This window comes from Centruroides vittatus, unplaced genomic scaffold (genome assembly GCF_030686945.1).
Source record: "Centruroides vittatus isolate TY-2023 unplaced genomic scaffold, ASM3068694v2 contig_790, whole genome shotgun sequence".
Classification (NCBI taxonomy): domain Eukaryota; kingdom Metazoa; phylum Arthropoda; class Arachnida; order Scorpiones; family Buthidae; genus Centruroides; species Centruroides vittatus.
Genome location: NW_027122510.1, coordinates 238300 through 250933, shown reverse-complemented (window position 1 = coordinate 250933; position 12634 = coordinate 238300). Strand labels below are relative to the sequence as shown.

The window sequence follows — 12634 nt, the reverse complement described above, 5'->3', positions numbered from 1 at the left end:
TATTTAGGATTCCAACAGGCCAAACTAACAGAACATACACAAATAAAGCAAAGATTAATTAAAGAATACCAAAGTAGGTTAAATGCTATTCTCAGAACACAATTAAATGCAAAACACACAGTTAAAGCAATAAACACATATGTCATCCCAGTACTCACATATTCTTTTGGAGTTATACATTGGACTCACACTGATCTTGAGCAACTCCAAAGGAAAACAAGAACAACACTTACTAAGCATAAACAACATCATCCTAAATCTGCCACAGAAAGATTAACCCTTCCACGTAAAGATGGCGGACGTGGCCTGATTGACATAGTTAACCTTCACTACAAACAAATACAGTCACTGCGAGAGTTTTTCTACAAAAAACAAGAAACATCACAATTACATAAAGCAGTAACTCTAGCAGACTTGAATAACACACCATTAAACTTACACTCACATCATATGGACACAACACAACATATAAAAAACATAGACACCATTAAGCAATTGTGGGCTCGAAAGGCACTCCATGGCAGGCATCCTTACGATCTGGCCCAGGATTTTGTTGACAAAACTGCGTCAAACAGCTGGTTAGCTCGGGGATGCCTCTTTGGGGAGACGGAAGGATTCATGATTGCCATACAGGATCAGGTCATAAATACTAAAAACTACAGAAAACACATACTCAAAGATGCAACACTCACAAATGACACATGCAGAAAATGTCACATCATGCCAGAAACTATACAACACATCACTTCTGGTTGCAAGCTCTTGGCACAGACAGATTATTTACACAGACATAATCAAGTAGCAAATATAATACACCAAGAGCTTGCAAAGAAACACAAATTAGCAGACATCCACGAACCATACTACAAATACATTCCACAGACAGTATTGGAAAACAACACGCACAAAATGTACTACGACAGAGCCATAATCACAGATAAAACAATTTACCACAACAGACCAGACATCACACTCATTGACAAACACAATAAAATCACATACATTATAGACATATCCATTCCAAACACTCACAATATACAAAACGCATGCACTGAAAAAATTAGCAAGTACACAGAACTCGCCCAGGAAATAAGGCATCTGTGGAGGATGGATAGGGTGCTTATTGTACCTGTTGTTCTCTCCTCTACAGGTGTCATACCACACACACTACACAAAAGCCTGGGCACATTAGAATTGAATAGAAACACATACATCACTCTACAGAAGGCCACTATATTGAATACATGTCATATTGTGAGAAAATTCCTGAATACAGACACACACACTGATACACTTCTTTAATTTCTGTTTTGGTTACTATGCCTTGACTTTGGTCTGGCATAGTACACAGCCACCGGTGTTAACCGAGTATATCTCACTTAACCCAACATAATAATAATAATCACCGTATAGCCCAAACGGTTAGGTCCTAACCGTTAGCAGTTGAAAGTTGAAATTTAGTACACAGTTAGGGTACGTCACGAGAACGCACGCTAAGAAGAGATTTTTCGAAATTCCTCCCCACGGGGGAGAGGGACAGGATAAAGGCTTAACATTTCCATCAACAATGGAAGTGTCAAGTAACAATGGAAGTGTCAAGTAACAATGAAATTGTTAAGAGAAAGCGACGTGCAAGACGCAGTTGCAGTTTTTTCGTTTTTGCGGGAAATCGAACATAATTTTAGACCCATCTAAAAATTTTGTAATTAATCTGGAAACACGGCGACCCAATTCTTGCATTCTGTGAAAACAGGTAAGGTTGACTGCAACGTAATAATCTTAATTTTTGCTAAAACGTTTAGGAGTTGAAAGTTGAATTTTGGTACACAGATAGGGTACCAAATTTAAGTACCAAAGTGTTAAGTAACGATGATAGTGTGAAGTAACAATGGAGAACAAGAGAAATCGACGTGCAAGATTTACGGGCTCTGGAAAAAAAAAAAAAAAAAAAAAAAGGAAAAAGAAAAAGAGTAATATGTTAGAACACATTCGATTTTTAAATTCGACCTTTGTTTAGAAAAACTTAGTTCGTTGATGAAATTACTCTTTTTCTTTTGTGACTGTAATGTAATAATCTTAATCTTCGCTATCGTTACTTTTGCCCGAGCAACGCCGGGTCTACTTGCTAGTAGAATAATAATTGCAATAATTAAATTGTCTTTTTTTGTAAGTTATACATGAACTGAAAATAATTATTAATCTTACCAACTTCTATTGTAATAATAATTCTCCCGTGTTGATCTGGCTTCGGCAATATTCTTATTATATTTAAAGGTAAAATATTTTCGAACTTTGATGGAAACAGATTTTTATACAAACGTGGATAGTTGATTCTCGTAAAATAATGATTTTTCAGCAGTCGAAGCGATTTTTCTACATCAAACTTTCTGGCACGAAGAAATCCGAGAAGAAATATGTCGTCCATTCTACATTTTAATCCATTTTCAACTGAAAAAATGATTATAAAAATATTAAAATTCATATATTTAACCATTTATTTGGTTTTTTTATAGTCATTTATATATTTCATACATGCTAAAAGTTCTACTTGAGAATGATGTGAGTTAATAATGGTGAGCTGTTATTAAGACATTATACTTAAAAATCAAGTCGTTGTCACAAATCTATATATATAATCGAGTCGAGTTGATAATAATTAATAATAATCAGCGCAGAGCCCAAACGGTTAGGAGTTGAAAGGTGAAATTTGGTACACAGTTAGGGTACGTCACGAGAACGCACACTAAGAAAGGATTTTTCAAAATTCCTCTTCACGGGGGGGAGGGACAGGATTAAGTCTTAACACTTCCATCAACAATGGAAGTTGTGAAGTAACAATGGAAGTTGTGAAGTAACAATGAAAGTGTGAAGTAACAATGAAGTGTCAACAATGGAAGTGTTAACAATGGAAATGTTAAGAGCCCAAACTGTTAAGAGTTAAAAGTTGAAATTTGGTACAAGTTACGTTACGTCACGTAAACGTACACTAAGAAGGGATTTTTCGAAATTCCTTCCCACGGGGAGAGGGACAGGATTTAGGCTTATCACTTTCATCAAGAATGGAAGTGTTAAATAACAATGAAAGTGTCAACAATGGAAATATCAACAATGGAAGTGTTAAGAGAAAGCGATGTGCAAGACGCAGATGCAGTTTTTTCGTTTTTGCGAAAAATCGAACATGTTTTTAGACCCACCTAAAAGTTTTCTAATTAGTCTCGAAACAGGGGATCCCAACAATTCTTGCATTCTGTGAAAACGGGTAAGGTTGACTATAACGTAATAATCTTAATTTTCGCTAAAACGGTTAGGAGTTTAAAGTTGAAATTTGGTACACAGAGTACCAAATTTAAGTACCAAAGTGTTAACTAAACAATGGAGAACAAGAGAAAGCGACGTGCAAAATTTACGGTCGCTGGAAAAAAAAAAAAAAGAAAAAGAGTAATATGTAAGAACATATTCGATTTTCAAATTCGACATTTCTTTAGAAATATTTACTTTGTTGATGAAATTACTTTTTTTTGTGACTATAACGTAATAATCTTAATCTTCTCTATCGTTACTTTTGCCCGAGCAACGCCGGGCCTATTTCCTAATTATACTTTTATACAAATTTACCATATAAAAATTTAATGTATTATATGTTTTATGATAATACTTACTTATAATTCTTTTAAACTCTGTAAGTGCTGTTTCATCCCATGGAAATTCTTCCCTCTCCTCAGGAAACATTTTGTATAAAGCATGCATATCCGAAAAATCGTAGTTTCTGTATCGGAACCAAGAAAAACTCGCTGGAAAAACAATGTTACACTGAAAATAACAAGTAAAAACCAATTAACATTAATAATTGCGTAAGAAAAATTTACATTCCCGTAACAGAAATAAGGATATGACATTACTGAGAATGTAGAACGTAAATAGAAACAGTATTTATATTTAAAGAATTCTTATTTTGATATTTCTATAGCAATAACTTATCATGGACACTTCTTTTCAAAAATAAAAATTTCGTACAAGTTAAAAAAATTTTGCAGGAAAACAAGTCTATAGTGTACAATTTCAAAGTATTTATGACATGAATTAAGTGTTAAAAAGACAATTATAATTTTAACATTGTTGCAATTTTGATGACAGTTACTAAAATTCGTTTACAAGTGATTAAATTCTACATTAGGTTATGTTTTAACACATTTCGGAGCGAAAAACATCGATATTCCTTATGTAAAACTTCACTATATATGTATATAATAATCATTACATATATATAATAATTTTTGTAACTTAGTTAAATTTTTCAAGAAATCACTAAGATAATTGTACGCATTTCATTAAAGGAATAACAGCAAAAATATTAGTTAAAACCTCTTACCTGTTCTAGCAAAGGAAGGCTATCTGCAGGAATGCTGCAACAATATAAAATAAAAAAATTTAAACATGTGATTATCATTAAACAATAAATTATATTATATAAATAATAGTTAGGTAACGAATATTAGATTACTATTCGGTTTTCGGCATATTCGGAGTATTTTTCGCTATTCGGTCGAATACCTAAAAACAGGAGTAAGAAACAACAAAAACACAGTAAATTAATCATTTTCGTAACTTTTATTAATGCTAAAGATACATTTTAAATTCGAAAAATCGGAATTTTTTTTATTATTTATCTTATAGATCAAAGGAAAAGTAATATAACTAAGTTATTTTTTAAGGGATCAAAAAAAGGTAACAAATCAAATGAAAACTGCCTACTTATTATGTAGTTTAGTCATGTATATACTCGTATATAAAAGAATAAGTGCTAATGGGATAATTAACGCAGAGCCAAAACTACTGGTGCTAGAAACTTAAAAATTTGAATGTGTGTTCCTTTTGTAAAGTTTAGGCGTGGTAAGAAAAGATGTCCCATTTTACAATTACGTGACACATAGCCTGGGTGATGACGGAAAAAAGAGACAGATAGGACGTCGGTATAAGTCACAGTTACGATTTCACAGCTTCATAGACTGAACGGCCCCAAGCTTTCGCCCGTGCACGCTAAGTGACTATCATTACAAGCACTTAGCTTCCCGAATTGTATGAGAACAATTATTTGGCATTGACGGCAAAGAATTTCGCGCCAATAAGCTGCCTCGACTTGTTCGATTACGTTATCAACTCAATTTCATATTTATTTTCACATTTTCACTTCGCGGTCTTTCTTTCTTCTTTTTTTGTTATTTACACGTGTACGTTATTTCATGGTTATCCATATTTGATATCATCACTTATCACGTACTGTCATGACGCTCATGTCTGTCCGCTACAACTGTCAAGAATTAACGTGATTGGCGAAGCGTAGTGACAGCGGGCCAATAGAGAGCAAGGTGCGCGATCCTTGCAATAATGCGGTTTGCGCGCCAATTTTCGTACTTGCGTTAATCAAGCCGAATAGTTTGGCCGAATGTTCAGCTATTCGGCCACGCTCCTGGCCGAATATTTGGTATTCGCTATTCGAAAAGACTATTGGTCGTAACTTTAATAAATATACGAGAGAAAAGCGGGAATATTTTACTTTTATATAAATATTATTAAAAATGTAACTAGAAAAATTATTATTTATTGCAGACTGATTTGTTTTGCTTTATAAATATGGAATAAAGTCATGTCTAATTTACTATTATTATTTTAACCACATACTTCTGAACACATAAAATTAGAAGTATATAAAAATAATGCTCCACAGTGATTGAGTGGATAAAACCAATGAACACTAGTAGTAAGTAGTGGGTTCTAGTTGATTGTCTACATGGAGTTTTCAGAGATTTCTTCACGTTTATAACACCTAAATAAGCGCCAATTTCCTGTAAACGTTCTTTGGGTGGCATCCCCTTAGTGGATTGCCCGTGGGTTGTGTTGTCTTCTTACATCCGAAAAACTGAAATTTTACTTATAAATTATTGATTGCTTTATTTTGTTTACTTTCTTGTTGTTACAGAACAGGGAATGCTTTATAATTGGTTAAATTTTTATCCTCTTAATGTTAACAGTGTGACGACGGTCAGGGACACGGAGTTTGGATTGCACTCGTTGTATCTCACAATCGGCTAACTAATCGTATTGATTAGCCTCTACGTCGAAGGATGGCGATTATTGAGCTTATTGACAATCAAAATTGTATAATCGCGATCAACGTCAGGATGCTGACAGCAGTTAAACTATTCTTTCTAATCGTGGTTTAACTCACGATTTATAAATTTCTATCATTAAAAGGAGGGCTAATTAACTGAAGAGCGGGGAGACACTTGAGTAAGAGATAGGAAATTATGATGCACTAAGTCTACGACAACTAAACTAACTGAAGAAGTAAACTACAAAATTATAATAACAAAAAATAAGAGAAATTACAAATAAAAAAACTAAACATTCTATCTAACTTAGAGAGCGTTAACAATATAATAATCCCTAATATGGAAAATAAAAGAAATAGTTTACAAACGATAATATATTACCTCTGTAATAACTTGATTTATCCGAATCAACTTCTTTAGGCGGAGGTTCCTATCCCAGAGAGTATGGCACACAAATTCACAATAATAGGATACTGGACTATGAACTGTGCTCGGAGTTTGGCGCGTATCCTGTATTTATACCATTTTTCTCATCTAATAGAGATTACAAATTAGGATAATTTCACTGGGTGTCATGATGACCTTTTTCGGTTTAGTCAGCCCTTTAGTCATGAGAGATAAAAATCTCTGTTCACAATTGACCGTCATTACAGTCAGTTACTGAGAGAGATCTTTATCTCCCATGACTAAAGAGACAAGAAACAAATGATGACAGTCAGGAACAGACTGTCAACATTTGTTCCTTCTTCTCTTTAATGTGTAGCTGTGATGAAAATTTCGAATTATTACATTCAATTTTAAAAGATTTTCTATTAATTTCTAGAATATTTTATCTAAAAACCTTCAGAATCTCAAATAGGAATAAAATTCTGTATGTGTAGGTGTGTAAGTATTGGCCTGTATTTTGTAGAATTTCTCAGGGCTCATTGGACCAATTATATCGAAATTTGGTAGAAAAACTTCTATATATGAAGTTTAAAACTGGTAAATTATCGGAATTATATGTAATTCGGTAATTTCTTTAATTTCGAAGTTGTATGTTTTGAACACCAGAGACACAAGAAAAACGGAAAGAAAAAGCGACAGCTTTTGTTTGAAATGGCGAAACATTAAACGTGAATCCTATTTCTTGAAAACTGGTGTTGTGTTGTATATTATACATATCACGCCACAACAATAAATAAATATTTTAAATTAAATCTCGGCTTTCTCATTACAGTTCCTGGTACATCGACTTTCAGACCCCTTAGAGATGGTAGTATTTGAAGTCACTTGAAGCATTAATGACTGTAAGAATTGAAATTGAAAATCTAATAATACCGACGAAATGCCGACAGAATGAAATTATTAATTCTATCGAATTTCATAACGGATCCCGTTTGATTTAAGCCTATACAACTAAATACTTCGTATTATGTAAATTTATATTTTATATCGAAATTTATTATCAGCTGTTGTTATACATATTCCTTGAGATATTTAATTGGAATGTACACAATTCATAACATAAACGATTGAACACGAAAGTGGTTAAAGTCAGTTTTTCCAAAATATTTACGTCACTTACCCACAGGAAAAAGAAAGTAACAAAACATCCTTACTACATTTTGTATCGGTGCTGAACTATAGGTCTAAATTTCTTAATATAGACAAAAATCTTACATCACTTTTACTGTCAACGGCTCATATATAGTAGAGCAATTACGTTTATACTATTTAGAAATGTGTAATCTCACATTCAGAACCTTCGTTCATGGCAGCCAAAAATGCTTCCGGGTCATGAGAATAACATTTAAAGTTTTCTTCGGTTCTTTCTAAACGTTTCATAGCTTTTTCGTCTTGAAATTCTTCGCTAACGTAGCGAAATGTGCCTTGGCTGAAATTTTTATTCTTTTGTTCTTCGTACAATTTCACATATTCTTCGTTCTTTCTAAAGTATTCTTCGTTAGCTTTAATCATATTATTGGCTGCAGTCGGATCGAAACTTGACAAATTTCCTCCTAATTCCAAGGGCAGACAATCGGGATCGATAAATTTGTGTAGTGTTGACATATCAGAATGAAGATGAATCTGTAAGGTACAGTACGAGTCAATTATTATAACAAATCTACAATTAAATGAGCGCAAATTATTCTAAATTATTTTTTCTTATAAAACAGCGATTAAGAAAATAAAATAAAATAAAAATGAATTATTTACAAAATCGAATATTTTGTAAATTTTGATTTTCATTAATTTAATTGCAATTTATTCATATACTGTAGGTTCTATCGTATAGAGTTATATACTCGCTATATTTATCTTATGTATATGTATTTAAGTTTCTACCCGTAATCAAAAATATAAAGTAAAAAATTCGATGTAAATTAATAAAAAAAAATTACAGACACTTACTCTGTCTTTCAGTTTACTTGGTAAAAGTGGAAGAAAAATGCTTAGAAACGCCTTAAGAATAACATTTACGTTTACGAAATGAATTTGCTTATATCGAGCAGGATATGCATTTTTCTATTAAAGATAAAAAGACGATTTAACACGGTAGTTTTTTAGTTAAACGATTGATATATACATATAATAGTTAATTATGAAATATTATTTTGTCTAAAATTTATAAATTCAGGACAGAAGTAGACCTTATGAACGTAATTGTGGCCGGTAATGTAATCTACAACATGATTGTGTCTGTTGTTAATAAATGATTTAAGCATTCATTTTAACCTAAAGAATGCATTAAACAACAGTTTGCTAATACGCGATTTTAGGTTTAATGTTACCCTAGGTATCGAAGATGGCGGCGCTTCTGCTAACCTCGATGGCAATCGTTTTTAGAAATGAAATATAGATGACGCTAATTGTAATGATGGTTTTGTATGCAAATTTTGATCAAAAGTTTTCGTGTTGGAAACATGAGGAATAATGTGAATTTCGATTTCTGTTACGACGTTGACAGATGGTGTTTGTTGTTAAGTTTTCTGAAGGTGGCCGTGTTTATATAAAGTTTGTGTAATTTTCTCTATATTTTTTAAACTTAACGAGTAGGAAAATTTGATAAATGGTAATTACTGTGTTAAATTGTGTTAAAAGTGTGTAAAATGTTCTGAATGTGTGTTAAATGTGTGCAAAATGTTCTAAATGTGTGTTAAATGTTTGTTAAATGTGTATGAAATGCGTGTTAAATGTGTATAAAATGTATGTGATATGTGCAAATGTGTTAAATGTGTCATAATCAAGGATATATATCTTGTTATTTCCAACGCCAGGAGACAACGTGACCAACACATGGAAAGCGAGGGGGGGGTTAGATCGCCGGTGCCAGCCTCTGTGGGGACGCTGCCACTCTCAGCCAAAATGGCGAGAGATGTGAGTCGCAAAGCTGCAGTTCCTTCGAGGCTTAAATTTTTATGTACACTGCTGGCAAATTCTGTTCGAACCACTGATATATCCAAGATCGTAAACCACTACATCCAGTTATCGATGGATTCTAGTTAGAATGATGAATTCTTCATTTTTCGTCTTCGATACAAAATAAGGAAATAAAACCAAAGTGTCGAGAAAAAGTAAGTAGCAAATTTACGTTTTTAAAAATATTTTAGTTTAAAAAAAAAGTTTAAACTTAGGCGCGTTTTGGTTATTGTTGACGGTCGCCAACTTGTTTGCACATGTGCGAGCGAAAACAAGATGGCGACCGGAAGTGCCGCCATACCTGGTGTAACATTAACCGATTTTAGTGAGCAACATTAGAGGTACCTCGTCCGCTGCAATTTTTCCAAAGGAACAATAGGATATACGCCTACTATGATTCTTTATAGCAGGCTAATAGATCTCATACCAGGTAATATATGTAATGTATCAAACAACGAATGAGGCAAAGAATAGAAGTTTCTCACACTAGGCTAGTAGTGGACACTTCCAACGTCGACACATACTTCATCTGATTATTCCTAACAACCGTAATTATGTGTTCCAATTAAATTCTTGTAAGAGTTTAAGCGAACATGACTACTTGGTGGATTTAATTTCATTAACAAAATTCATTTTTAAAACGTATTTTCATTACAATTTATAAAAGTGCATAAATTCTACGCTTATTCATATTTATTTTCTAACGTGTTGCTTACAGGTTGATATATGGACTTTCAATTCCATATACTGTGCTTGAAAATTCCAGTAGATATAATCTAGGTGCAGGAAATTGAACGTGTGAAACGTCTTGGTGATGGAGTATAAAGAAAATTAAATTTTTAAGTCAGGCAAACAATTAATAAAAAAATTAATTAATGGATATAAGAAAATTAAAGAGAAAATCCTATAACTTCTAAAACTAAGAAAATTACAAAAATTTAGAAAGAAATTTATATATTTTATGAATCACAGTTTACTCACCAACATTACTTTTGTACTTGTATACAGTTGCTTTGGTTTAATTTGAAGAAAATGTGATAGTGATGTTCCACTGGCATCTACTATAAAGACCACACATTTTTCTTGTGTTCGATGTAAATTTAATTGAAGATCGAAGAAAAGCATTGTAACTCGAAATAAATCCTCTCCGTTTGCAACAGAAGTATCCCAATTAGCTAAAATAGATACAAAAAAATCAATGTATTTATAAGAATCATCAGGAAAAATTGCAGCAACGAGTTGCTTAACATTCCCGGTAACGTTGAAAATTTTGATAGCGCCATCTGTAATCATATTTATTATACATATTTTATTATAAGAACTGTTTATATTTTTAATTATTACAAAACAACAAAAACTTAATTTTGAGCGTAGGAATAAGTTTTATAAAAGTTTGTAAATGCTAATAACGAGTCAAGTCTTCATTAGTAAAAGTACATAAAAAGTATAACACTTACTTTGAAACGATGTCTAATTTATAAAAATTTTAATAATAAGAAATGTTTTAGATAGAAGCCTTTTACATATCAAATTATTAAATTCAGAGTGGTTAATATCAGTGATAAGTAAATAATATTCCATTCTTGTGATACATACAAGAAAGACATTGGCTGCACACAAAGTGTTTAGTCGACAGAAAAGAGGGTAAGGGAAAGGGGAAGGAAAGAAGGAGGGTTCGTTTGTTTGTTTAGTTATGGCAATGCAACACTTGGGCGATCTGCCTAGGCGAGATGCCTTCTGGGAGGTCTTTCGAAGGGAAACTGGCCCCTATTTAGACGTTACAGACATGGAGATAACCCAAAAACTTCACGTGGTCAGCTCAAACCCACGCCGAACTGCCGGTGTTCAGGGTATGAAGACCGCATGCCCACTGGTGGGTTGGGAAGAAGGAGGGAGAAGAGATAGACAGTAGAGAAAGGTAGGATCACTGTATATGGCGTACATAAAGCTACAGTACCAACTATGTGGGACGCGATCCCACTTGTGAGTTTGAGCGTATATTTTAGTTTCGAAGCGGTTTTTTGTAGCGTTTTTACGTTATTTTGCTTTAGCTATTATCTTTTGCGTATTGACTCTGGGAAGCTTGCTACCTTCTCGAGGTGCGTCCTGTGAGTAGCTTTACCCTAAGCGAAACCAAAAGCAAGCAGAAAAAGCCTTTTTCAAGGCTACGCCATAGCCAAAAGGCCAAAGCCAGAAGAAAGCAGTAGTGATGCCTCGTCTGCAAGCGACGGCGAGGATATATGGAGATCAACCTAGAAGACAAACCGTTCAAAGTGGCTGAGAGCTACCGGAAGCAGCTAGGAAGATACCTAGCGAAGAACGGAAAATCCCGCTTAGGTACGCGGGAACATTATGAATATATTATGGACGTTGTTGGAAGCATCATCAATGTCTTCAGAGAGGGAGAGACGCACGACATCTTCGAACAACTAAAAGAAATGAGTGCCAAAATAGACACCATGAATGGACAGGGGAGCAGGCCGCTCTTTTCTCAAGTTGTGGCCAACAGGCGCCCACCGGCAGCGAAAGAAATCATTTTCGTAGAGCCGCAGAGCCAGGGAAAGGACCTTGAGAAAACCAGGAAGTTACTAAAGGAAAAAATCAACCCCAGAAGCCTTGGGGTCGGAATTCAGGGAGTACAAAAACTCAAGAAAGGGGGAGTTGCTATTGAAGTAGCGACCACCGAAGAGAAAGTAAAACTTAAGGAACAGATAGAAGGGGCAGGCCTGAAGACCTCAGAACCGGTTAAACGGAAGCCCCGCATTATGGTTTATGGAGTGCCTAAGGAATATACTAAAGAGGAAGTTGTGGAAAGCTTCTTTCACCAGAATGAGGCCATTGCCAATGTACACGGCAACCTCTAAAAATTTAAGCAAGAAGTAACGGCCAAGTTTTCGCTTGGTGGCAAAGAGAAACCCAGTACGAACTGGGTTCTGGAGGTCAGTCCGACCTACCGGAATATCCTGAAAAAGATCAAGAAAGTAAACATACAATGGATACGGTGCGGAGTCGACGACTTCGTCTCAGTCATACAATGCTACAAATGCTGTCGCCTCGGGCACTTTGCCAAAGATTGCCCAGAGGCCAAAAGAGTGTGTAGCCAGTGTGGGGAAGACCACACC

The 12634-nt window shown here is 34.2% G+C and overlaps 1 protein-coding gene across 1 annotated transcript in view; it reads right to left on the bottom strand.

Moving 5' to 3' along the window:
- Positions 1-7788: 7788 nt before the first annotated feature.
- LOC136981733 (alpha-tocopherol transfer protein-like) overlaps positions 7789-12634 on the bottom strand; it is a 149082-nt gene continuing 144236 nt past the window's right edge. Inside the window, exon 5 of the mRNA XM_067278085.1 lies at positions 7789-8180. Coding sequence (XP_067134186.1) covers positions 7827-8180 — 354 coding nt within the window. The 3' untranslated portion in view covers positions 7789-7826. The remainder of the gene's footprint in view (positions 8181-12634) is intronic.